This window comes from Polistes dominula, unplaced genomic scaffold (assembly GCF_049000335.1).
Source record: "Polistes dominula isolate Pdom_NZ unplaced genomic scaffold, Pdom_raw_medaka contig_28, whole genome shotgun sequence".
Classification (NCBI taxonomy): domain Eukaryota; kingdom Metazoa; phylum Arthropoda; class Insecta; order Hymenoptera; family Vespidae; genus Polistes; species Polistes dominula.
In genome coordinates, this window is record NW_028300879.1 from 3,448,283 (window position 1) to 3,475,603 (window position 27,321).

A 27,321-nucleotide genomic window follows, 5' to 3' on the forward strand; every position below is an offset into this window, starting at 1 on the left:
AAGTTTCATTTTCCAGAAATGTATCGATCAATTCACACCTTTGATAATATCATTATAGACATAAACACATACACACGATCAGTTTCGATAATGAAGACGAACTATCAGTCGCTCTGACTTTGCAATCTCCTTTTAACTGTGAACGTGTTAATTATCGTTAAAGATAATTTCTTGAAATTGGTACGAACTTTCAATGAATACTCCTCTCTCTCTCTCTCTCTCTCTCTCTCTCTGGTATTTCCTTTTTCCAGTAGATACCAGAGAAGCTTTACCGACAGACCTATACTTTTCGCAAGAAAACGATCCAATGTGAAATTATTTCGTTTCTTAGCTTGTAACTTGTAACGATCATTCACGGGAAGATGTTAATCACGTAAGAGCACGAAGAACGTGGGGAATTTTACCATAGATGTATGTATATATATATATATATATAAATATGTGTAGCTCGTGAGAAAGCGTGTAGGCTGGATCAAGTCTCTTTACAAACTGTTTAAAGATACGATTCATACAGGTAGAAGGAAAATAATAGGTAGGAGGTTGTGTATACCTATATATGTTATACATATATATATATATAGATACATATAGGTATGTCGCGCTACTAAAAAGTTCTCCTTCATTTCTAAGGTTGAACTTTAAAAAAAAAACAAGTTTGTTTAGAGTTACTCAAGTCATTGAGTTTTATTCTTATAAATGTCATTTCCATACCAAATGTTTCATGATATAATCAGATAAAATTTGAATAAATTAAAAAAAAAAAAACCATTTAATACCGATAAGATAAGTAGAAATTAATTTACAATGTGTACTCTTAACGTGTACGCGAATAGTTAAGGAGATCATCTTTGTGTGATTCATTTGGTAAATTCCAATAAAACGATATACATGCATATATTCATCTTCTTTTTTCCTTCATATCTTTTAATAAGGAAAATTCACACACACGCACAAAAAAAAATGTATTTCTTAGATTTTCCAAACGTTTTAGATCCATCGAGAATTAACTTTCGACGCACCTTTCTTTGTACACTTGTTAACTTGTTAGAGAGTTGAAACTATAAATACGCACGAACTTTACTTTGAGAAAATAAAAGTAAAAATCGAGACAATCAATCCCTCCTTACGTCAATGCTCTAATCCCGTTGATGTTTATTTTTCTATTTTTATTTATTTTTTTTTTTTTCAATTTAGAAAAACTACAAATGATTCATAGCCCGTGAAAAGAATACTTTTAAAACAAAAATAATATATGTACATTCGTGTAAGTTTCTTTTCTTTTGTACAAACACCACTTTGACATATTTATGACTGATATTAGAAGTACATAAATACATCACGTATGTAATGAAGTATTCATTTTCATAATTACATGTATTTTTCTGTCCATTCACCTAATGTCAATGACATCGATGACGAAATCAGGAATTTCCTGTAGAATCGTAGGCCGTACTTTTAAAGATCAAATACGCGAACAATGAATAAATTAGATAGTTTATTTCATAAATTATAAAACTGAGAAACATTTACTTTTTTATTTCTTTATCTTTCTCTCTCTTTCTATTGGATCATTAACGCAAGTATGAAACAGAAAATTATTAATCTCACCACTTAAAATCGATTCCACGAGAGATGGTTTATTGCTTATAGCAATAAAGGAATACAACTTATCGGATTTTTGAATTATTCATTAGTTTTCAGATTAACGCCAACAGCAATGAAACAATTTTAATTCGGACTTCCCTACACTCTTGGATAATCTTGTTACACCCACTATAACGATGATTTATTATTACGATTGTAGATTGAATTATATTGAAGTTGACTGAATACAAGTCAAAGAAATGAAAATTCTTCGTAAATATAGATAATATATATATATTGATATTTATGATATGATATGTATGATATATATATATATATAAAGAGTCATAAGAAAATTATTCATAAAACAAGCACGTATCCTGATAGTTCGTCACCGTTTAAGGAGAGACAGAATGTAAAACATTTACTGTTTAGACAATACTGTTTATGCAACACGCACTTTCAAGGTATAAAGTGTCGACTGAAACTAAGAACAAAAAGATCAGATATTATATTTCTTATCGATTTAAACTTATTGAAGAAAATGATCATTCAATTCAAGGTGTAAGTAATTTTTAATATTATTCGCAAACGATGTTTCAACGTTTGATCATTCAATTCTACAAAAAAGAAAGAGAGCTCGTTAAGTAATAAGTAAGTCTGCCGGTGATGAATCATGAAATGTTACGAACGACCTTGAACATTCTCTTGGATCAGAGAGAAAAAGAGATGGATATAAAAAAAGAAAAACAACGAGAGAGAGAGAGGATGAGAGGGGAAAGGGGGGAGGGGGGAAGAAGATGTATTTAGGAGACTACTCTACTATGCAGATGTGTTTCGAAAATGCGACGGTAAAGTCTCTACCTTGCTTACTCTCAACTTTATAAATAGATCCTGACAACAGTCATGTAGCATAGACATGGTTGCATCGTAAATACTTATTAAAATGTACACCATTAATAATTAGTTTAAATTTTATCTTTTATTAGATTTTGTTTAAATATTAAAAAACAAAAAAGAAGAAATATTTTTTTAAATTACTATCGATCGTTTTAAATTGAATCTGTATATATATATATATATAATAGTTTATAGATTTTCTTATCGATTATTGCACTTATCTGTATGCATATTAAATGTACTTGTTCATTTTAAATTTCATTAAAAAGAATGACTTTTTTATTTTGTATTTCTTTTTAATCGAAAACTACATTGAACCACCATTGCAACCAATTTATGTTGATCAATCAACTCGTTACCTTAATTCATGATCCGTGCGTTCCTTTTGTTCCTTCTCTTTCGTCTCTTTCTCTTCCACAATTTTATGATAAAAATTTTTCCACATAGCATCTTCGTCCATCTTGAGTTAATTGATCTATTAGATCTCGAATCACGAATAATAATTAATTTGTTATAAATGAATGTATTTTATTAAAAAACGATACATTCATTGATATTATGTTCTTTTTATTTTTACGTACACGCGTATCGTACACACGTCAATTGGGTTTTTTCTTTTCTTTGGATTTTTTCTTTTTTTTTTATTACTTTCTTTAGTATATTACCGTTATGTTTCGTAGTTAAACGTAAACGTGAGACACACCTTGGAGTTTTCTTAAGACTTAATGCAGGTAAGATTTGTCTACGGTATGGAAGTAACACTGGAAGAAACTGTTCGTACAACAAGTTTATCGATTTTATATAAGAAAATGTACAGTGTGCACAAAGTGCCGGCTGACAGTCGCGCCGATAGAACGTATACGTCAAAGGTAGGTATAATGTCGTTATACTCTGCAGATGATCAAGAGAATTTCATTCATAGTACTAATTTATCGTACACCCGTTAGATGGCGACTATAGTCACCGATTGTGAAAGAACTTCTTCAATGAAAACTACTACGTATACATACATGAGTAGATTATATACAAAACCAATGATGACATATATATATACATATATATATTATTTGGTTCTATTAAAATTCTATATTATTATTATTATTATTATTATTATTATTATTATTATTAATACTTATATCGATCTATAAAAAAGGTTAATAATTAAAAATAGAAGAAGAAATGTAAATAAGTAATCGTATTAATAAGAAAAAATATTATTATTATATTAAAAATATTATTATTATTTTATTAAAAGTACTATTATTATTATTAATATTTATATAGATCTATAAAAAAAGTTAATAATTAAAAATAGAAGAAGAAATGTAAATCGTATTAATAAGAAAATATTATTATTATATTAAAAATATTATTATTATTGTTAATATCTATATAGATCTATAAAAATTTTAAATATTATTGTTATATTAAAAATATTATTATTATTATTAATATTTATCTAGATCTATAAAAAAAAGGTTTATAATTTAAAAATAAATAAAAAAAAGGAAATAAATAATGTGGTTTTGATAAGAAAAACATTGAAATTGAAATGATTAGGAAATAATAAAATTTAAAGAGTGACATTAATTTGTAATATTTCAAACATGTTTATCGAAAATTTTTTAAATCCACCTGCTAGAAAAACTATAAAAGATGAAAGAATTTTTTTAAGAGATCAGTTTTTTACAAACATGCGTTCCAAAGGAATACTTTTCTTTTTATGTCTCGGTAAGATCATTTAAATATAATTTAAGTAGTTTTGACATTATTTTATATATATATATAATATATAATATATATAGTAATATATTAATATAATTAAACACCATTGATGTGTATATTTTATTTTTAGGGAGTTTAACATCAATAATTTGTTCTCGAAAAAATGATCGTGATTTAAAATCATGGACGAACAATTCATTAGATACTTTTATAAATTCAAAACATTTGGATCCAGCTGAACGAGCTATTGAACATTTTTTAATAAAATTATTTGGACCAATGTCAACGCCAATAACTTTAAGAAGAACTTCTAATGATAAAAATGGTCTTGAACGAACGATCAGCGAAATTAGTCACCTTGTACGAAGAAATTTAATGAATTTTGTTAAATCATTTGGTTCTACGTCAACAGTTAATCGATACGAAAATAATTTGGATATTAATAATATCAAATCGAATGATTGGCTATCAGAAGTTTTACTTCGGGGTTCATTATTATTACAAGATTTAGGTGGTATTACAGAAGAAGTTTCATCTTCAATTGATCCTTATCTTCGTAGATACAATATTATTTTACCAATAAACAAAGTGAGTTTACTTTGATAAGCAACTGTTTGTTTTCTGATTTAAAATGTTTTTGGTTATTTAGTTTACGATTATTTTAAATATGTTGAACAGGTGTCACATGCAAAAGAAAATCCTCAATTTTTAGGAACCATCGATGACATATCGGATTTTGGTGATCGATTATATGAATGTTCGAAATCAAAAAAATGGAAAAGTCGAACGATTTCTATTCTCAGTGAAGCTCTTGCAAACTTGGCAAAGAATTCACCTAAACATATTGTGGAAGTTCTTGGATCACGTTTGAACGTTGCATTAAAGAATGGTTCATTGAATGGTCCAAATTCACCACTTGGTCAACTACACATTTTCTTTTGTAATATTACTTACAATAATTCTACTCACATAAGTCATCATTGTATCGTGGAATTCGAGCATCTTCACGAGTGTTTGTTTAATCGGAAACGTAATCCTACAATAATTTCAAATCACGAGATCGATAATCATGAAAATTTCTTGAAATATCAATGGTTAAGTGGAATCCAAGATCTTAGTAATTGCATCATCGAATACGATGACGATGAAAATGCAATTGTCAAGTGTAAAATGAATGAAAAAATATCTACAAATCCTAATCGTCAAATGAAATTTATTTACGAGAGTATACTAGGACGAAAATTAACAAAAAGATCACCATTGTATCGAGTTGCAAATGATCTAAGCAATGTTCTTTCTAAAATACCTTGGGGCAGACAACTCGTAGATGAAATTTATTATTATCTTTCAATTTATCAAGATGGAATCAAGAAAATTAAGAGATTATCAACATTTTCTTCCAAAGATAAAAGAGCAGCTGCAAAGTATGTATATACGTGTTACGAAAATCAATTAATTTAATTAAATAATTTGTATAATTAAAAATCAATTAATTAATCAAACAAATATAACATAATAATATGTAATATATAATTATATATTAATATATTAATATTATATATATTATATATATGATAAATATTAATATATAATATATAATATAATATATTAATTTTAATATATAATATTATAATTAAATTTAATATAAAATATTATATTAATATAATATAATAATAAAATATTAAAATATATATAATTATTATTTATATATTAATATATAATTATATATTAACACAACATAATAATATATATAACAAATATAATATAACAAAACAAATATATACAATATAAAAAATAAATCAAATTATTTCTATCATAAAAATATTTGTCATTTAGTCGATTAATTATTCATCCAATTAATTAAATTAAAGTAAATTTTTTCAAATTAATATCACGTCATATTTTAGATACAAGAAAGTGTCTAAATCTTTGAAATTATATAAAAGAGGTTTACTTTTAAAAACATTGAATGCAATCGATAAGATTCATCGTACTACGATTGAATTTGAAAAGATCATCGTCGGTGGAATTAAAATGGCATTGAACGAAAATTGGCAAAGTCATCTTAGAATTTTGAATTGCATTTCCGATTGGATGTCCAAACTATTTTCATTCTGCGATTACGAAGAAGACAAGAAAAATGAGACAACTATTTTGACTACTACGTCACAGCCTTTGTTTTCAATTGAATCGCAAGATATTTCATACGAATTATCTGATTTCAATTCTTACGAAGAAGATGACATGGAAAATGAAGAAATTGCTTCAGATACAACTAAAAATGGTAATAATTGGACAAATATTAATAGAACAATAAATTTTTTTAAAATAATAATTGATTTTGGTGAATAAAATCTGATTCATCGATTGTTACAGAATTGAAGGAAGCTGCTGATAAATCTTTCGAAAAGTTAATTCGTTCGATTAATCGTGTAAACGTTCGAACGGCGTACGAAAATAGTATCCTGGTTAATCTCGCGAATAATTTATTGCTAACGACCATGTTCATGGAAACTATTGGTTTCGTTTCTGTCTTGTTTTCTCTCGGTAATGCTAATAAAGAGAATACGAATTCATTTGAAATAAAAGACGAATGGTTAAAAAAACGCAAACGTAGATCACCTATTTTCAAAAACGATTTACGATATTATAATAAATCCGATGTGAAACAAAATGAATAAATAATTGAAGAAATGATTCTTATGTTAAAAGATAAAAAATAAATAAATATAAGAATTTATATATATATATATATGAAACATGATTATTATCATGATTTAATTATAAATAACGTATAAACAAAATATACAATTATTTTATATACACATATAGTGTATATATGTAAAAAAAAAAATGTCTAAATAAAATCTTATGTTAGAAAAAAAAAAGGAACATTAACGTTATCTAACAATTCGTGTAACATTTATTTATGAAATTAGAGTTATGTAAGGTTAGGGATAATCTTTTTTAAATTGTTAAACAATATTTCATGTACTATATCTCTAAGATATTTTAATTGTAAGCTATTAATTTCATCCTGTTGCATAAACTTTGAAGATTAAACAATCCATACAACTCGCATTTAAATAAATACATAATTTACGATAGTCTATAAATTGTAAAATTTAAAGATAAAAAAAATAAAAATAAATTAATAAAATATAATTTCAATGACATTTACGAAAGATGACGTAACCAATATTACAAATAATAAGCGAGTGTTCTACCACTCAAGTGGTATTTTAGAAAAATGTTTTGGACCGTCATTTTTATTTGTTTAATATGTAAGTACAAAAAATACATATAACTTATAATATATTAACAATTATTCCAATAACAAATAATATTGCAATTTTTAGATTATCGTAGTGTACATAATGAACAAGAAATGCATAATGTTAAACACAGAATTATTGGAGGTCATCGTATTAACATCAAATCACGTCCATTTATGGTTTATCATTATTATATTATTTCAAATTGATAAAAAAGAACTATTTGTGTTTTTTAAAAATCGATATAAATTAAATTAATTTGCAGGTATCTTTGCACGACGAATTAAACAATTTTCAATGTGGAGCAAGTATACTGTCGAAAAAATGGGTTATTACTGCGCTTCATTGTTTGTAATAATTGCGTTATTTATATTTTATTTTATATTTTTTATACAATAATAGTTATATACAGATATTTAATGAAATGTGTATTATCAGTAATTCTTTAGATGAAAATAATTACCATGTACGTGCTGGATCAAATTATACCGATCACGGTGGAACGTTACACAATGTGACAAATATTTATACTTACGATGAAACAACTTATCCATACTGGTCTTCAAAAATTTATTATCACGATATTGCCCTTTTTGAAGTATCACCGCCCTTTCGATTCTCTTCGACAATTCGACCAATTAATTTACCGAACGATGATAAAAAACCACGTAGACTTTATGTTTCTGGTTGGGGATTAACATCATTGAACGTAAATGAACAAAAACAAAATATTGGATTGTCCGAAAAGTTCGTGCTGATTTTGACGGAAGATTGAAACGCAACGCATTTAAGTTTTTTTTATTTGGTATATATTTATTACATTATATATAAGTGCCATTCTATTCCACTATCTTTCTCCATCTTTAAGGGTAACTTCAAAATTTCGACTTTCCAAAATTTCTCAAGTTGTTTTAGTATAAAAAACTTTATGCCACTTACCAAAAATCGGTACGAACTTTCCGAACAACCCAATAAAATAAAATACAAACGAAAATAAAATAAAAATAAAATAAATATTTATATCGTAAGACAAATGTGGAAATTAACGAAATATTTTTAATCATCGAAAAAAAAGAATATATTTTTTTAATTTTTTTTTTCAGAGTAACTCTCATCACACTCTGATGACTGTTAACATTCCTTACGTTCCATTTAAAGCCTGTGTCAACTCAGTACCATTGTATAAATTACTCGTTAGAAGGGATCGTCATCTATGTTACGGTAAACGCGGCAAGGATTCATGTTACGGAGATTCCGGCGGTCCATTGGCTGATGCTCATACGATTTATGGCATCGTATCTTTCGGTTATAATTGTGGCAAAGTTTCCGGAGTTTATACAAAAATATCATATTATCGTGAATGGATAAAAACCATTACGAAATTATAAATCATAGTGTGTTGAGATGTACGTATATGGAAAAATCATAGTAATGTGATGTACGCATATGGAATACTTGTTTATGATTAATCTTTGATTATTTCCTCATTAATGATTTCATTTCTGTGGGTTAATTTCATGCGAATTTTATAGATAATCACATTTATACAGAAGTATTATATTTTCCTCATTAAAATATGAATACGTATAAGATAAGAAAGTTAGATAAAAAAAAAATCGCTTGATGTTACTCGGAATTTACGTATTTATATTCTTATCTTATTCAAGTTTCATTTTATTTTTTTATCTCTTAATTAATTATCTTATTAAAAATATATATATATATTTTACGTTGATTTGTTAATATTGTATAATTATATTAATTTAATTTATGTTATAAGTAATAACTTATTTTATATCTTTTTTTTTTTGTAAATGTGAACAAAAAAATGAAGTTTATGTATATTATCTTTATATTGAAAAATACAGTGTCACGTTGTTGGTTTGCAATAAACTTCAAAACTACTGAACCGATCTTATTGAAATTTGTTTTGTATTTTGTATGATTTTTTTCAATTTAATTTATAGGATAGTTCTTATCGCGTTTATTTTTTATTTTTCATTCGCAAATTTAAGGATTAAATTATTTAGAGGTTATCTTGTTCTTTAGATACTGTAAGTTTTCAATAGATGGTACTGTATTACAGTTGAATTATTTCGATAAAACTAATCTTACTTTTTATATTTTTTCGTGTATTATTATTTTATGTATTTTATTCTAATTGTGGTTTTATTTTGTGTGTGTTGTTATTATTTACTAAATAGTTTAGAATTATATTAAATCAACGTTTTATAACAAAACTACAGCAACACGTGTCCGGAGCATCCTAGTATTTATACATATGATTTATAAGTTAGATAAAATAGTCAATTATTTAACAAATAGCAACAATTTTCAGTACAATAAAAAATAATCAAATGAATCATAGAAACTTCGTATCGCGTGCAGGTGTTTTCAGGAAAACAGATAAAAGGACAAGTCAAATCACGGAGCGTGGACCCTACTGCGTTCAGGTTCGATGGACACAGGAAGTCCATTACACGTGTGCCGTTCAATACCATGTAATGGCACACACACATGTGAATTTAGTCTTTCTCTTTTTTTCTATCTTACGAAAAAGTCCCTAAACAATTTCATTTTATTTTTCATATTATTATTTAAAAAATACAAATATATATTTGCAATTAAAAAAAAAAATAGTTTAATAGATCAAAATTAAGTTGGTTAAAGAAGATAAAGAAAAAATAGTATTTTTAAATTGTTCAAAGTTGAACGACTTGGTTTTTTTTCTTTTCTTGTTCACCTTTATTTAGTCCTAGAACTTGAACTTATATCGTTGACTATCGTTCACCAGAGACTGACTCATCCACACCTGAATATTTCTATACGATGAAGACTACCTGCTTTTTCCGCATGCTCACATTTCCGAAGTTTTTTAAACTCTTCCCCCTTTTTTTTTTTTTTTTCATTGTAGATAATTCAGTAAATTTCTTTGTAAAGTAGCACGATAAGAGTGCATTATCGCATACAAGTAGAGATAGTCACAAATTTCAGGATACCTATTTCTTTTTTTTTTTTTTTTGTAAACTCAACATAATCACAACGGTCCATTAGAATCATGCACTGTGCAAAAACGATAAAACCCAATACTCAATCGTTTAAAAAAAAAAGAAAAAAAAAAAGAAAAAAAAAGGAAAAAGTTTAACATGCGTTCGTAACCACGGGATCGTTAAATCGAATTTCGCTCGGATTACTTGTTTTTGTTTGTTTGTTTTTTTTTATTTCTTCATTATTATTAACCCTTTGAGTGCTGAATACTTTTAACTAAAATATTTTGTAGGAACACAATAATAATTTATTATTAATCAAATTCTAATGACAAATTATATATTTAATAATGAAAGTTTTTCTTTCTGAATATAATTTAATTAATTAATATAATAATTATTATAAAAAATATAATAATAATATTAAATAATAAAATAAAATAAACATTACACATTATTTTACATTAATATTAACAAGTACATATAGACCTCAATAGAGACCACTCTAGTAATTCTTACCAAACGCATATATGCGTTTATAGCACTTTAAGGGTTAAAAATTTTCTTGTTTTAAATAAATCGATGTCCTAAATTTTGTTTATAACATTCCCACTTTATAGTTAGATTAGTTATCGTGTCCAAAATAATAAATTTCGTTCTTACGTGTAAAGTATAAATAATTATTATAATAATCGATTCTATGCGATATACGTAAAGTGAATATTGATGAATGAATGACTCACCCACATGCAACAATTGGATAAACCTTATTCCTCAGACTCTTTAATACTTCTCGTTTGATTTTTAAATACCACGAAGTAACACCGTTCATTCGATTATTCTCCGTAATGTGGTTCTTGAACATTAATTCGCATTTTGACGCTGATAATACTTCTTCCATAGACACATAAATAAACGATGCCGATGAATTCGAACTAGATGAAGAGGTGTTTGAACGACTCGCTCTTTCTCTTAGTTTTGTTTTATTACGTAAACAAACATTGTCTGTTGTATCTACTTCAGGCTCGTTGTCGAGCATGATAGACATATTTTTATTCATTAAAATATTTTCTCAAGAAATATATCGGCACGTTTATCAGATACACAATTGTTCACTCATTTAACGTTTCATTTTTGTAAACGATTAATAATGAATTTCATTCATTTTTATTTCATTGTAATCATCATGATGATACTGAATACCGGTTCAAATATTTGATCAATTGATATTAACAGATATTTTGTTATTTTTTTTTTTTTTAATATATTTTATATCTGCGACTTATATCTTTGACTCGATATTATTATTTGTTTATAATTTATACAGATTTAAAAATTGTATTTATATAAATATATTGTCTGAACGAAGTGTCCGAAGTATAGAATGGAAAGTACACGACTGAACAGGCTAACAGGCTAACAAGCTGATTGTATATGTATGCACCGAGGAAGGGACTGTGTTTATAACAGGGCTGTACAATGAATTCGTCAAACGTGGCGCATTAGATGATTACAAATGGTGTATTATATCCTTCCACTTATTTATTTTTTTTTTTTTTGAAACAGGTACCATAACTGACTGTAAATCCATTTTCATATTTTCTGATGTACATTAATTAATTTAGTTGCGTAATTGAATTGTATATGGCGCAATCGAGCTTGTATGTTCAAAAAAACATGGCACATGGTTTGCAGAAGATCATCCCTAGTTTAAGGTTTATTTTTTCATTTAGTTTACTGTTTAGTCTATACTTTTTAAGTAATAACAATTAGAATCTCTTAACACTAGATTTACGAATGTTTTTTTTTTCATTATTTTTTAATGACTTACAAACATTGTTTGAATGAAGGATTAAATAGAGAGTAGGAATTAATATTTAAATAAATTTCATTACGTAACTAAAAACCAACATATATTTTTAAAAAATAATATTTAGATTTTATATATATATATATATATGTATTAAAAATTATTTTATATTATTTAATTTATTATAAAAAAAATAACATGTGTAGAGGATTTTTTGTATTTAAACGTAATATGTATGTAACAGACGATATTTCAGATAATTTTATTAATTAGTAATTACATATATAATATACACCATATAATATACACCATACAAATATAATAAACACCATAGATGTACACTATCTTATATAATAAAGATAATCCCTTATAGTAAAGTGAATAAGGGCTCGATCCTCAAAGCTTACAGGTATCTGTAGGTATCTATACATACACACACACATATAACACACTTTAAATATTTATTTAGTTTACCTGCTCGTATTTTCCCACCACTCAAATAACGAGTTCCCTTTAAAACTTTTAACTTTTGATTTTTATTGACAAATGTTCGATAAACCCTTCTCCAAAACAAAGTATCATTTGAAAAAAGAACATAACGGTATAATATATCTATGATGAAATCAACGAAAGATAATAACTAATTGAAGAAAAAACAAAGATGAGAAGAGATAATATTTTAAACACAACGATTATGTTCCTCATTGTCAATTATGGCAGTTTTATTTTATAGAGATGCATGCTACGCATTGCAACGATTTTTAAACAAAGAATGGGAAGCTACGTGCACGTTCAACGTCACAAAACCAAAGATCTCTGACTGAATTTCTAACGATGTGTTCCTTTTGTATTTCTCTTGAAGTCTTTTTTTTTTTTTTTTTTTAATCAAACGTACACATGAGTGTATAATCCTTTCAGTATCAAAGGGAATTTCCCAATACAGTCATAACCAAATATTATAGGATTCATGCGCATGGCGGAACATGAGTGTACTATAAAATAGTCTTACAGAAAAAGTAAATTCAATGTTTTATTTTTTCTTCTTCATTTTCCCTGAAATAATTTCTAAATAATCTTTTTTTTATTTTATTATTCATTAGAAATTCTATTTAAATCCTTTGAATGCTGTGAATACTTTCAATTAAAATGTTTTGTAGGAATGGAATAATTTATTAATAATAAATTATATTTAATAATCAAAGTTTTTCTTTCTGAATATAATTTAATTAATTAATATAAAAATTACATTATATTTTATACTAATATTAACAAATCTAACGTATATAGACGTAGATAGACCACTCTGGTAATTTTTATTAAACGCATATATTTGTTCATAGAACTATAAGGGTTAATAACACATTATTGTGCATGATCGATTTTATTGATATACGGCACTGATTTTTATAACAAGATCATATGTTTTTCCTTAGTCTTCTTTTTTATCAAGAAAAGTGAACACATGAACAAACTAACATATATATGATTATTGAACAACTTTAAGTTGATTGGCTTATACTCTTACAACTGCTCGCACTAGGGAATTCCCGGTGATTTGAACACTCAATGAGTTACTTGGTTGCATTATCTGAATAAATAATATAATTACACATACACACACAAAATAAGAATAACATTTATATTTGTCATTGTTTTATATTATATTTATAATTAAATGTATTTAAATGTATTCGTAGAGTAATCGTTCATAGAAATTTTTTTCTCATTATTTGAAATATAATTCCATGTAATCCAACAGCTTTTCTTAATTAAAGGAAAAAAATGTTGTTTTTTTTAATTTCAATCAAATAATTATAAATATAATATTGTTATCCTTGTATAAATACGTGTCATATATAAATAGAAATTACAAATTCATTAAAAAAAAATAAATAAATAATAAAAATAGAAAAGAACAATTCAAGCAGCACATCCGTTGACGATAAATTGATAATTTACTAGTGCAATGACATCATCTCGATCACTGATAATGAATTCTCGTCATTTTTTTCTTCTAACTGATTAAAGAAACAAGTTGAATCATACAATTTTAATCTAATATTTAATTTAATGCATATATCTGAACAAATAAAAAAGAAAAAATAACAAAAGTATTTTTTTCAATAAGAAAATTTCACGGTGTGTGATATTAGAAAGGATCCTTGAAGGAATTACGCCAAGATTGAATTCACTAGCGTGAAATTGAAACGTTACGAAATTTCAAAACTTCTTCTTCTTCTTCTTCTTCTTCTTCTTCTTCTTGCCATCAACTTTTGTAACTTCTTTTGTTAAACTATTGACAAATTTGCAGAATCAATTTGTCTTTCGAAATTGAACGATTCTAAGACAAGAATTTAAACGAAATATGTTAAATAGAATTTATCTAAGATATTAATTTTCTTAATTAATTGGATAACAAGGTAAATCGTAAGGTTAGACGTATTTCATGGAAGACCCAATAATATCCATAATCAGACAAAACTAAACGACTAAACATGATACTTGCACGAGACCTTTCCTAAGAATTTAATCAGCTTAAATAGAAACTTTGGGAAATTTAAATGGACACTTGCGTGATCCTATCATTTTTGTTGATTATGTAAATGTGTCATATACCTATATTATCTAACGTAAGAAAGAAAGATGAAATTATTTTATAACTTCTTTCTTTATAATCCGAGATTATTTATATTAATGAATATTAATTACAAAATAACGTAATGTGTATCAATAGTATTATACGTAAATAATAATATTAAGAACACATTACTATGATCGATATATATATATTTGCAAAAAAAATATAATTGCAAATAAATAATTAATAAATACTAGATAAAATTCGTATTTTCGTAATAAATATCGTTCGATATAAATAAAATAAAATTAATAATTTAATAAATTTAATAAATAAACGAAAAGTATATAATGGCAAAGCAAAAGTACAAATTGCATGCAATTAGAATAGAAATAAAATAAATATTTAAAAAAAAAAAAGTAAAATTATATATTAACATAACATTCGTACTTACTCCAAAGAAGAAACCAAACGTAAAAGTTTGGGACCTGATTTCAAACACGTTTTACTAGAATTTTCTTCGTCGACATCTTCCGTTTCTTTCTTCATCGTTTTCCATAATCTCCACAATCCCATATTTACACAAATTAATTTTCAAACACGATCGATTATTATCTAATTATTCCCACGTGTATCAAGACAAATCTAAATAGAAAATTGATACGTTAAGAAAAAGTAAACGTTTAGAAAACTCGTCTTTTTAGAAAACTAGTCTCATTCGCACAACGACTGTAGAAAAACTCATCTCTCTGAATAGCTTCTTGTTCAACGAGGAAATAAACGTCCACTTGTTTGTACCGTAATTACGCGTATTTACATGAACAGCGAACGTCAGTCTGCGGTAATTAATTACGTATACTGAATACGTCATCGTGATACATATAACGTTAAAAATATGCCTTGATTTACTATGAATTAACAAATTTATATACAAATTTATATACCCTTATTACAAAATAAAACAAATACCCTATACAAATTATATTTAACAACAAATTTAATTCTTTCTTTTTTATAAAATTATCGTCCGTTTAAAAAAATGAAAAATAGAAATATTATTTAATTAAACGATTTCAATTTATTTATTTTTTTTTTTTCATTATTTTATTTCTACAGTATTAAACGAAGATAGAAACGAAAGACGAAACATTATTATAAAGCTTTGATCTTTCGTATGAGAAAAGTTAATTTTCTCTCTCCTTCGATCGTTTATCCCCGAACAAACTCTTCCATACTTTAACTCGCCCTTTTACGTTCGACTCAACCCCCCCCCATCCACCCCCGCATCGCCATCACCACCACTACCACTACCACCCTTCTCTTTTACTCTGTTAGGAATTTTTATTACGGACCTCTTATTAGATGGAGGTCTTAAACTTCCTTTCATCTTCTTCAAGCGGATTTCGTCTAAACTGCACGTTATTGAGTCTGACATAGCCCAACGTGGAAAGCTTCGAAAATACGATAATTTCCCTAAATCCATTAGGGTATTTCTACCTTCCCTTCGTCTTCGTTGTCTTCGTCTTTGTCGTCGTCGTCGTCGTCGTCGTCAACTTGACAAGATGGATTACATTAACCGAAATCATTACCACCTCTTCTCCATGATACAGACATCGAAAATTAGGTCTACGATACGTGAGAATAAATAAACATACTCTAATAAATCATTCCCTGCATCGTCATCATTAATCACTTCGTTAAATATAACTGCATATATTAAACGAATTGTTGTTGAATAATGTATAATATCCTATTGAAATATTTTTAATAAAATAAACTGCTAAAGGAAAACATTACTTACGATATTTTCAAGAAGAAAAAGAAAATAGAACAAATATATATCGCTTTAATAAACAAACAAAAAATAATCCATCATATTGAACTAGCGGATAATATAATTAAAACAGATAATATTATACATTATAGAGAAATATGTGACAAGTCTATTATTAATTTGATTAAATTAATTACAATATTTCTCTTTAATAACAAACTGATCGTATCAACTAGCAATGTTAAAATGGGATTCGGTGTCTCGAAAAGAAGCTTTGCCACATGAATTTTCATCCCTGTTTTGAATGGATCGGAGAAGGTAAAGTTCCTACGTAGGATTTACGAAATGGTAAAGCAAGAGAGAGAAAGAGAGAGAAATGAAGACAGAGAAAGTAAAGGAGGGGTTGGATTGAGACATGTCGGGGTGTGGCCGGTCCTGGGATTAACTTTGCTGACAGCCAATCATATCCGAGACGACCCCACCAAGTGCACGACTGGGAAAGCCAGCTCTGAGGCCGTCGCAGCAGCAACCCCGTTCACCCTCCTACGTACAACAACCCCCCCTCACGGCTAATTGCCCTCGCTTTAATATCGCATGTGGAATGAAAGCTCGAGGCGGCAACTGGATAGCTTCCTTCGTTCCTTCCTTGTTTGCTTGCTTGCTTGCTTGCTTACTCCAACTAATGTTTCGGGTGTTCAGAGGTTGAAGTGAGCCGATAAGGTACTATGTAGAAGCTAGCTAGGAGTCTAGGAACCAAATACTGCTTTGAAACACCTTCCTTACTCCTATATATATGTATATATGCATAAATGAACATTTGTGTGTGTATGTGTGAGAATGTATTTATGTGTATAGGTGTTAGCACGAATGCTAGGGATAGACCATGGGGCTCTTGCTACGATTAAATTTCGAAACAATAGCCAACCGCTTGACGACTCCTTACTACGACGAATCTTGCTTTATTAATGACTTAGATACTGGTACCCCTAAGTGTAGTTAAGTGTTAAGACGAAAATGTCAATAAAATTGAAATAACTTTTTAATATTCTTTATGATCCAAATAAGAGTTAATTTTCAATTAATTCGTTAATAGATTATTATAAACATTTTCTTTACAAAATAATATCAAATAATAATAATATATTGCTGGTATTGATTTTATTATAGAAAAAAACAAAACAAAAAAGAAATTTCAAAAAAAATATAATAATAATAATAATAATAATAATAATAAATTATCAATTACTATGAAAAAGAGAATAAATCCCTTTTGGAGAATTTTACAAACTGAATTTACTATGATCTTCGAAGAATCGAAGAAGGAAATTCCAAGAAGCTTTCCAAGATCGCTTTCGTCTTATATATTGGCTCGTTCAGAAAAGGGGTGGACGAGGGGGAGGGGACTAGAATGGCTCTTATAAAGCGGAGCAATTATCCGGGTAAAATACTCTCCGAAATTTCCGTGATAAATTTTCGGCTCGTAATAAGGGTGTAGTCGCTCGCAAGTCATTTGGACGAGAACGATGAAGAAAAGGGGGTAGGGTGTGTGGGGGTTATCGGGCTTCAATAGAAATTCTTTTCAAACCCTACATCCGCGTGGTGCTCGACCCGGCCATTTAATTTAAACATTTGTCGCAGGTTACGTTAGCCGTCTTCTTTGCTAAATCGTTTCAAACTCTTGTACTTTCTTTACGAGAGACAAGACGAAAGTGGTTTCTTACTACTGAGCTAATAATTACCATCTTCTCTCTGAATACACTGTGAAATAAGAACGTAAAAGGGATCTTCTTGTTCTTGGTCTTGTTCTTCTTCTTGTTCCTGGCACCAAATGTCCAAAATCTTCCCTAGCAGTTTCCATTATTTCTTCGTTTGTTTCAAAACAGTTTCATTTTGGAATGAATTTGAAACCTTTGCAATGAAACGAGAAATCGTCTTATTTACCGATAAACAAATTATCAACCACTGTAAATTAATTACTGTAATAAGATAAATTTATCATACAAAACGATTATATTATCTTTCAAAAGATGTTTTCGTTTGATGAAAGAATCGACGACGAAAGTTTCGAAAATTTTAATTAAAAACAACGTACCCCTTGCTATCAAGTAAGAAAATACAATATTTTACATTATAGCTGCGATAAGTTTGCATATTCCTGAATCCCCCCTTTCTCTTTACCACCATCACCATCACCATGACCACCCCCTGCCCCTTGATATCACACTCTGCGAGGTTAGATCCTACAATGCCAAAGTTTTGCGACAAAGTTAGCACGCCGCGAAATATATGACGTAATTACACGAGCTCGTTCCTCGTTTTGTAAAATATTTAGAAGGTTCTACAAGTAAATTTCGAATTTATAGCTTAATTTTACTCTCATAGAAGTGCCAACAAGATAAGTGAACAAGTTTTCACAATACCCCTCATAGGGAATTTCTTTGGGATATCTCATCGTGTGTGTGTGTAAGCCAGTACTATAAATTATATTTATATGATACATGAAAAAAAAAAAAGAAAAGATGATAATGATCGATAAGATTTAAACCTGTAAAATATTAGAAAAAAAAAGAGTAAAGGTTAGAATATAAATATAATACTTATTAAACAATGATGTCGGTCACGAACAAGTTACTTTTCACAATGTAACATGCCTTTAAGCATACCTTTGACATGACTTAAAAGCTCATCGTAATTAAGCACCCTTAAGCTCCTTAGAGGTTTTCCGAGGTTCTGAAATTCCCGCACGCTCGTCAACATCTAATGAGGGGATTGTGGATGAAGTTTCGGCCCAGATGGAAGCAATTAAGCAAACCCCACTCGATGCGAAGACGCGAGAATTACCTTAGAACTGTGTTTACACTCTCCATTAAATTACATTGAATCTTCCTCGTATCTATAAAAAATAAAATATCATATATCTTTTTCTTGTAATTTCTTATTAATCAAAAAAAAAAAAAAGGAAAGTAAAGAACGGTGATAGAAAAAAAGAAGTAAAACCATATTAAGAAATAAGAATATACTTCATTGAAGAAATAAAGATAATAACACGATGAGAAATTATAAGAATTCTAAAGAAATGGAAAAACAGAGATGTCTCCGTTGAGAAAAAGGGATCAAAAGTTAGAGGGGAAAAAGCTATGAGAGGAAAAGGAAAATAGCTCGTCATAATTAGAGAAGACAGCTAATTAGCAGCGTTACGTCTTAGACACAGATGACATCGTTGAAAAGCGAAGACACTCTCGGTTTGAACCACCGTGACCAAGCCAACCAGCTAGCTATCTAGCAAACTATACAGTTGGCTAAGACCTTGCTACGGATCTTACTCGTGTTCATTCTCGTATACGTAGAAGTAGCACCCCTTGGACCAAGTACAGCTCCTAGTCCCTAAGCGAAAGCTTATTAATGGCTCTCTTTATCTCTCTCTGTGTCTATCTATCTATCTCTATCCAACTCCCTGTATCTTTCTAAAGTAAGAGAAGAAGAAAGAGGGAAGATTTAGAGAAGGAAAGAGGGAAGGGCAAGAAGGGTGACGGCTGGTGGTGGAAAAAAGTAACAGACTCCCCGCAAACAAGGCTACCACCACCACCATCACCACCAGCATCACCACCACTACCATCACCACCCTCTTTTAGGTATATCCTAAAACGCTTACGCAGCGCAACTCGCTTAGTAGGCGTGTCTCAGGGACTAGTGGTGATGGCAGGACTCGGCCAACCAGGACTCGAGACGTATCTCGCTTGCCTCGGCCTTCCTCGGTTCGAACGAAAAAATATTGACCGTACATCGAGAGGATATCCTGCGGTCCATTTGGGGGTTGCGGAGGTGAAAGACGGTCCTGGAAGAGGGTGAACAGCAGACAACATCGGTGAATACCCCTCTCATCACGTACGGGATCATTAGCCAGATATCCTTGCTCCTGCCACCACTGGGCCAACCCTGCTACAACACCATCCTACAAAATTCTACCACCTCCTACCTTCTATCTTCATCTCTCTCTCTTTTGTATACAAACACATACACCTACATACACACGCTTTCTCTATCTATCTATCTATCTATCTATCTATCTATCTTTCTCTATCACTATATCCGTGTCTCTGTCTCTCTTTCTGTGATAGCGGTGATTCTCGTGGCTGACATCATTATCCTCGGATGCTCCGAAGCGCCAGCGCGGATGGATCGACTCTCTCGTCGAGACCAAACCTCTGTCTTCCTCGTCCTTCCTCTCGGTTATTCTATTCGTGCTTCGACACCTTTTACCTGCCACTTTCTTCCTTGCTATCGTCCTTCGAAAAAGTAGCTTCGATCCTTTGTAAAAAAAATACACACGGGATTATCAGTAAACGAACATTCGGTTCTCCAAAAGAGGAAGGTTTTAACGCGTGTTGTTTCTTCCCGACGGTTACGGATTTGCATAGTTTTTTCTTTTTTTATAATTTTTTTTATGTATATAAATACAACAAGTTTTTATAATAATTTTTATTATTTTTTTATTGCGATCGTATTGAGTGAAACGAACAAATGATAATTACGTTGTGTGGGTGTAATGGTGATAGGACTCTTTTGGAAAAAGACAATGGACTGATATTTGTTGTTATTGTGATGTAATATTAATATATTTTGTTAGGTGATAATAAACTTTATACTATATGGACTTTTACGACGAAATATTTGTAAGTAATCAGAGTTCATTGTGAGTTAAAGAATATATAAATATTAATATAATATTAATAATAATAATATTTACGAGAGAGAGAAAAAATAAAGAAGAAGAAAAAAAATTCTAAATAATATCGGTTAAAAAAAGCAATGGAGACGAACGATCCGACGGGTCGATTGACGATAGAAGATTTATCCGATTGTAGAAGCGACAGCAATCATTCGGAACCACAAATACGAGCCTTTCAAGATTACGAAAGAGTCAAAGAATTGAATTTGTCAGTGGATAAAAATAAAGAGGACACGTCGAACGAACCAAAAGATTTTCATATTGGTTTGGAGGGTAGAACATCGATGCGTTTCGATGAATTTTCTAATGACATTACGAGAGGTGGAGTATCGATGACCTTGAACAAAACAAAAGATTTCGGTTATGCTACGAACGGCTTGAATAATTTGAATTATTCATTGGAAAGAACAAACGAGACTACCGATGATTCTATAGAAATGGCAACGTCACTTTGTAGAACGAAAAATTCCAGCTCGAAAGATTTGTTGTTTAATTTACGAGAAACAAGACAGAAAAATGCACATCCGTCGCTATCATCATTGGACAGATGCAACAAGGATCTTAATTTTGGTATTGAAAGAGACATCAAGGATTTTGGTTTGTTGAAAAATTATGGATTAGATCGTATGAAGGAATTTAATTTGTCTTTGGATCGAATTAGAGACAATCATATAAGTAATCTAACGCTTGAAAGGCTACGTGGTAATGCTGGAATATTGGAAAATCCTGGCATTTTGGAACACGGTGAATTCAGAAATATTCAGGTGCAACAAAGAAGTCCGGAATTAGAAGCGATAGCTTTGGAACGTATGAGACGTTCCCATTTGTTAGGCACAGATTTGTCCGTGCAAAATCTCTCTACGCAACTTCCCCATTCGCATTCCATCACGCAAATGGAACATTCTCAAGCTCAACAACAACAACAGGCCAAATCTTTCACCATAGATGCGATTCTTGGTTTGAGAAATAATCAAAGAGAAAAACGTGGACAACAGCAACAATATAGAAAACATCAGGGTACTCTCCGTAAATATTTAAATTATTGTCATGCTTATTACATTTTTGTTCTCTCTTTTTCTTTTTTTATTATTTTATTATAACAAGTTCAAATATTCACACCAATGCACGGTAGAAAATAAAAGCCAACGATTGACAACGATAATTAGCTAACTGTCAATGCAATATGGTTAATTGGTTATCGTTTGACAGTTTTTAAACTTAGTTACGTTCGTGAGAACAATTTTCTAAATTTTATGAAGCTCTTACAAGCTCAAACGAATTTTTAATTAGTGCAAAATAGATCGTAATACGAAAATTTTCATTGTGAATTAATTTCTAAAGTGAGAATTAATTTAATAATTGTTATATACGTATCTTAAGTCGTATATTAATTGACAGATGATAATAGGGACTTAACCTATTAATTTATACACAGCAATATTATTTATAATTATTCGTGAACCATAAAAGAAAATATAATAGTTAAATTGAATGATAAAAAAAAATATTACACGCATGAGATTGTTTTGGAGAAGGCGCATTTTTTGTGTTCGTATATTTTACAGGTCAAGAAAGTTCAACGAAGAACGGAAGTTCGAGCTTACGTTCACCCGGCGGTGGAAAATCAAAGAGAGTTAGGACAATTTTCACGGCCGAACAATTGGAACGACTAGAAGGTGAATTCGCTCGTCAACAATACATGGTTGGCCCCGAAAGATTATACTTAGCCCATGCATTGAGATTGACCGAAGCGCAGGTCAAGGTCTGGTTTCAAAATCGTCGAATCAAGTGGCGAAAACTTCACCACGAACAACAAACACAAAGGGTTCAAGAATTTCAGCGATCGTTGAGCACGTCCTTGGAACACGAGGACTGCAACGAGACGGATAAATGGTGAAGAGGCTTGCATCTCGATCATCTTCTTAGATCACGATCGAGACACCTCTCCTCCCTTCTTGTCGTTTCCCTTCTCTTCATTTTGCAATCGTGTGTGTATTCTTTTTTATTTTCTTTATTCGAAAAATTTGATAACTCGTGTTACCAAAAACAATTTCAAATGTCGTATATTTAATTAAAAATATTCTAATTATTTTTGCGATCTTTTTTATTGGTTTATTCTGTTTTTTTGTTTTTTTTTTCTTTTTTATCTACTTTTACTTAATACGATTTTAACAACATTTATCGAATTTGAAATCGATTCATTTGAAAAGCATGAAGGAAAGCAATCGAAGACGAGTCATTTTGTGATTTTAGAGAAAGTTATTGTTATATACCGTGAATATAAAGAATTTTTCCTATCAAATATTACGATAGAAAAATAACAATTTCATTTCAAAGTGAAAGGAAATTTTGAAGGAAAAAAATTGTACTAGATATACAATTGTTGAAATATTGTGAAATAAGCAAGATAAAACAAGAAACTCATATTTAGAAGGATTTTGTAAAACGACATTTCTCGGCTTAGAAAGAAAATTAACTGCGATAATATTTCATTATCATGCAACAAACTGAGAAAAATAAAACACAAAAATACACGAATGGACCTACACCTTCGTGGTCCGCAAAATATCAAACAACAAATGTCAGAGATTCTTCGAATGCCAATTGGAAATATGTTAACAAACATAATTTATCTGTTCCATCGAACAAAAATAATAGGTAAGCATATTCAAATATTTACCAACGTAATTAAGTACTCTAATTAATGATAATATTTTTTATGTAGTATAATATATCTTAATTGATATTAAACAAAACAAAACAAAATATACGAGAAATATCCATTCGTGTGTAAAGAATTATTATTAGAAAAATCATTCTGTTTCTTTAGAAAACAACTCAATGCGACGGCTGAACCAATAACAAGTTATTATTCCTCTATGAATTCTTACAAACAAAATAAACATAACAATTATGAATCGCCAACCCACACAAAATACACGACGTTTCAAAATATAGAACCACATAGATGGACTACTCACAATCATCCTAGAACAACACCTCGAAACAAACTTTACGCGACAAACAATAATATTGCAATCGTGAGAAAATCTATTTATAAGAAAAACGATTTGGAGGATGACGATGAAAACGTCAGATATGCTGCTGATGAGGAATTGGGAAACTTAACTGAAGATAATGTCGAGGAGGATACAATTGAAGAAGGTAATACGTGTATTCGACAATTACAAATTTTATAATCTCTAAATAAGTTTGTTTTCAAATCAACAAAGTACTATAATATCTGTAGTTGAGGATGATCAAGAAGAAACAGCTGCTGAATCCGTCGATAAGGATTACGAGGAACACGAAGCTGACGATGAAATTGACGAAGAATCCGATTCAACTGTCTTGATATCACAAAAATGGCAAAGACGACCTAAAAAAGATGGAATATCACAAGAACAACAAAGATCAAGAATAATTAAACAACAACAATTTGACCCACGTAAACTTCGTTATCAACAATACGTACAAAACTCGTATGACAGTCATCCAAGAATAAGGTTCGTCAAATTGCATTCAAAAATATTATCAAATATAATAAAATAATAATTTGGTTACAAAATTATATTTTATTATTCAAGCAGATACTATAACGATCTCGATGATCAAGATGAAATAGAACTTTATACCTACGAGGAACCCGTACGACCACCAACACCACCAAAAAGTTCAATTAGACGGTCGAGAATGAACCATCAACAACATTGGACAACACCATTTAGAAGTTCGTCCGATCGATACGATACCAATCCTTCTTTGAATCAATCGATTCGTCGATCTCAGCCTAAAAAAGATGTTGAAGATTTATTACATTCGGAAAATAAAAATACTAAAAAATGTATAAGATGTGGTGCACCTTCTGGTAGCAGATTATCAACGAAAACTAAGAAGAACGTTTGCAGATTTCAAGAGTATCCTGATTATATCGTGAAAGAATCTTTCGGTAATTAATTCTAATGCCATTTAAAATAATATTCATTTCAAACAAAATAAGAACAAAAATAAAAATATAAATGGAATATGAAATTAAAAACGTAAGTGAAATTAAAGTATATTAATTTATTGTTATTATTATATATGTATATTGTTTTCACGCATGACAGGCGACGATATGGATGCAGTTGAAAAAATTTTATGCGGTCGTTGCAACATCAACAAACATAATTACGAGGATATCGAAGGATCTTACAGATCAGCAAGATCAACTTTGCAAACATTAAAACCACGACGATCTAAGGGCTCTAAAGGAATTTCTGAAGTATCAGAAGATTTTCCGATAAACGAAGAAATTCCAAATGATTATATAAACAACAGATATTCAAGAGACCCTACTTCTTCTGCTAACACCGTTCACGATAAGACGAGACATTCTACGCAAACAACGACGCGTGGGCCAACCAGATCGTTCTCTCGTTATGGTACTCAACAACAACAGCCTACTTTTTAAGGTTGTGTCCAATGATCGAGGGGGAATTTGAAATGAAACGTCGATCCAAAGTTTTCAAAGACGTTTCGTGTTTTTGGGCGAGTGTGTATTATCCAGGGAAGAAAAAAAAAACAAAACTTTTTAAATAAAAAAAAAAAAACCAAAATTATTCGTATCAGTGTTAACGTGATTCATTTTTTGTGAAAAATCGAATAAGAAAACCGAATGAACTTCGTATTACGTATAAAGAAATAAAAAAAGGAAACCAAATACGAAAAATCTTTTGAGAAAGATTAAAATAAAAAGAAAAAATGTCATTCAAAATAATCGTATTAAGAGTCATGAGATTATTCGCGCATTCCACAATGATTTCCCTCCGACCGATTGTGTAATATATATTTTTGTAAATGTCTTCGAAACGTGTAGGTGTGTGTTAATAATGAGTGTGTTACGTGATAATAGAATTTCTCTAAGAATGACATCAAATTATTAGCACGATGTGTACATATAGTGATAATAGGTTTAAGAAGAGACACTAGGAGTTGAACTTCTCGAAAAATATGTACTTTTAATGTCAAACAAAAATCACCAAAAAAAAAAAAAAAAGAAATAAACGTACCACCGTAAAAAGTGTACGCGTATTTCTATTGGCATTGAAAATTGCAATTTGTAAATACGTGACGACGACATTATATATATAAATTATACACGTAATTTACATCCATACGCGCGTACATGTTGCAGAGAATAAACTCTTGAATCTATACATTCAAAATGGGACCTAACTTTTCCACTTATCCATCATCTATCTCACTCGACAAATTTCATTTTTTTTGCTAATCTATCACTTCATTCTACTTGGCATAACATCGACTAATTCCTTTTACCTCTGTTTCAACCCACCCCCATCCACCCCCTCCCTGTCCCGTCGACGATTTAAATTTACGACCAAACGAAGCTCGTTCGGCATAGCAAAGGTAAAAGCAACGAGCCGAGCTTTTGTTTAAAATATTAATAACACGATGAAACTCCGTTGCCTTTCTGAAAATGGAGGGTTACGCTTTGTCCAATTAAACTCGATACCTTTATTATTATTCGTCCGTCGAAAGAGGATAATATTTATTGCCAGGCGAGGGAAGGAGGGGGTGGTGGGAAGGTGGTGGCAGGGGACGAGGGAGATTGGGTTGGACGAGATGGGTCAAAATTGTAATTTCATTCGAAACGTAGAGAAATCAATTAACGGATCAGCAAATTAAGTGGAATCAGCAATCCAACAAAAGAATAAACGTCCTCGTAATAGGTCGAATGATAAATTAACATTGACTTTTTTTCTTTTTCTAAAATTTCCAAATAAATACGAACGTGCGTAGAACTTCGATTTAAAAAAAAAAAAAAAAATAATAAGAAAAAGAACAAGGAAAAGAAAAAGAAAACCCCTAATCAATTTAAAATTACGTTGGAAGGATTTCACATATATATATATATATATATATATAGGTATGCACTTGGATAGTGATATAGGAAAGT

The 27,321-nt window shown here is 29.6% G+C and overlaps 6 protein-coding genes and 1 long non-coding RNA gene across 9 annotated transcripts in view; 4 read left to right on the forward strand and 3 right to left on the reverse strand.

Annotated features, from left to right (window-relative positions):
- stac (C2 and C2B_Munc13-like domain-containing protein staccato) overlaps positions 1-2,982 on the reverse strand; it is a 19,857-nt gene extending 16,875 nt beyond the window's left edge. Inside the window, 1 exon segment of the mRNA XM_015328660.2 lies at positions 2,844-2,982. Coding sequence (XP_015184146.2) covers positions 2,844-2,944 — 101 coding nt within the window. The 5' untranslated portion in view covers positions 2,945-2,982.
- LOC149033631 (uncharacterized) lies at positions 2,907-11,757 on the reverse strand. The gene is made up of 2 exons (XM_089173546.1): positions 11,215-11,757; positions 2,907-3,391 (listed from the first exon to the last, which is right to left on the reverse strand). Exons 1-2 carry the CDS (start codon positions 11,529-11,531, stop codon positions 3,058-3,060), a joined length of 651 nt encoding a protein of 216 aa, XP_089029672.1. The 5' UTR covers positions 11,532-11,757; the 3' UTR covers positions 2,907-3,057.
- Positions 4,406-6,961, forward strand: LOC149033632 (uncharacterized). The gene is made up of 4 exons (XM_089171343.1): positions 4,406-4,797; positions 4,888-5,633; positions 6,117-6,493; positions 6,586-6,961. Exons 1-4 carry the CDS (start codon positions 4,489-4,491, stop codon positions 6,888-6,890), a joined length of 1,737 nt encoding a protein of 578 aa, XP_089027469.1. The 5' UTR covers positions 4,406-4,488; the 3' UTR covers positions 6,891-6,961.
- Positions 7,460-9,037, forward strand: LOC149033633 (trypsin-2). The gene is made up of 6 exons (XM_089171347.1): positions 7,460-7,497; positions 7,579-7,663; positions 7,750-7,835; positions 7,923-8,005; positions 8,090-8,193; positions 8,588-9,037. The coding sequence occupies exons 1-6, from the start codon at positions 7,460-7,462 to the stop codon at positions 8,870-8,872; spliced, it is 681 nt and encodes a 226-aa protein (XP_089027473.1). The 3' UTR covers positions 8,873-9,037.
- A 2,244-nt stretch (positions 11,758-14,001) lies between the features above and the next one.
- Positions 14,002-15,642, reverse strand: LOC149033634 (uncharacterized). Its single transcript, XR_016176169.1, has 2 exons — positions 15,314-15,642; positions 14,002-14,574 (listed from the first exon to the last, which is right to left on the reverse strand). It is a non-coding gene; the product is annotated as an uncharacterized LOC149033634 (long non-coding RNA).
- A 4,704-nt stretch (positions 15,643-20,346) lies between these two features.
- LOC107070434 (uncharacterized) lies at positions 20,347-23,263 on the forward strand. Of its 2 annotated transcripts, none has more exons than XM_089172329.1 (2): positions 20,347-22,388; positions 22,928-23,263. In XM_089172329.1, exons 1-2 carry the CDS (start codon positions 21,443-21,445, stop codon positions 23,257-23,259), a joined length of 1,278 nt encoding a protein of 425 aa, XP_089028455.1. In that variant the 5' UTR covers positions 20,347-21,442; the 3' UTR covers positions 23,260-23,263. The 2 variants fall into 2 exon arrangements, with proteins under 2 accessions (XP_089028455.1, XP_015184126.1); XM_015328640.2 differs by having other exon boundaries at positions 20,347-22,379.
- A 589-nt stretch (positions 23,264-23,852) lies between these two features.
- On the forward strand, positions 23,853-26,658 carry LOC107070430 (uncharacterized). 2 transcript variants are annotated; one of them, XM_089172323.1, is made up of 5 exons: positions 23,853-24,020; positions 24,193-24,527; positions 24,613-24,868; positions 24,950-25,311; positions 25,472-26,658. In XM_089172323.1, the coding sequence occupies exons 1-5, from the start codon at positions 23,860-23,862 to the stop codon at positions 25,813-25,815; spliced, it is 1,458 nt and encodes a 485-aa protein (XP_089028449.1). In that variant the 5' UTR covers positions 23,853-23,859; the 3' UTR covers positions 25,816-26,658. The 2 variants fall into 2 exon arrangements, with proteins under 2 accessions (XP_089028449.1, XP_015184120.1); XM_015328634.2 differs by having other exon boundaries at positions 24,953-25,311; positions 25,472-26,656.
- The last annotated feature ends 663 nt before the right edge of the window (positions 26,659-27,321 follow it).

Excerpts from the sequence above, each read along its gene's own strand:
- LOC149033632 (XM_089171343.1), top strand. The coding sequence starts at position 4,489 with ATGTCAACGCCAATAACTTTAAGAAGAACTTCTAATGATAAAAATGGT. Across the intron at positions 5,634-6,116 it reads GATAAAAGAGCAGCTGCAAA|ATACAAGAAAGTGTCTAAAT; the intron begins GTATGTATATAC and ends GTCATATTTTAG. Across the intron at positions 6,494-6,585 it reads TTCAGATACAACTAAAAATG|AATTGAAGGAAGCTGCTGAT; the intron begins GTAATAATTGGA and ends CGATTGTTACAG.
- LOC149033633 (XM_089171347.1), top strand. The coding sequence starts at position 7,460 with ATGTTTTGGACCGTCATTTTTATTTGTTTAATATGTAA. Across the intron at positions 7,498-7,578 it reads TTTATTTGTTTAATATGTAA|TGTACATAATGAACAAGAAA; the intron begins GTACAAAAAATA and ends AGATTATCGTAG. Across the intron at positions 8,006-8,089 it reads AACGTTACACAATGTGACAA|CGCCCTTTCGATTCTCTTCG; the intron begins ATATTTATACTT and ends TTGAAGTATCAC.
- LOC149033631 (XM_089173546.1), bottom strand. The coding sequence starts at position 11,531 with ATGAATAAAAATATGTCTATCATGCTCGACAACGAGCCTGAAGTAGAT. Across the intron at positions 3,392-11,214 it reads TATCCAATTGTTGCATGTGG|TCTTGATCATCTGCAGAGTA; the intron begins GTGAGTCATTCA and ends TGAATGAAATTC.
- LOC107070434 (XM_089172329.1), top strand. The coding sequence starts at position 21,443 with ATGGAGACGAACGATCCGACGGGTCGATTGACGATAGAAGATTTATCC. Across the intron at positions 22,389-22,927 it reads AAAACATCAGGGTACTCTCC|GTCAAGAAAGTTCAACGAAG; the intron begins GTAAATATTTAA and ends TATATTTTACAG.
- LOC107070430 (XM_089172323.1), top strand. The coding sequence starts at position 23,860 with ATGCAACAAACTGAGAAAAATAAAACACAAAAATACACGAATGGACCT. Across the intron at positions 24,869-24,949 it reads GACAGTCATCCAAGAATAAG|CAGATACTATAACGATCTCG; the intron begins GTTCGTCAAATT and ends TTATTATTCAAG. Across the intron at positions 25,312-25,471 it reads TATCGTGAAAGAATCTTTCG|GCGACGATATGGATGCAGTT; the intron begins GTAATTAATTCT and ends CACGCATGACAG.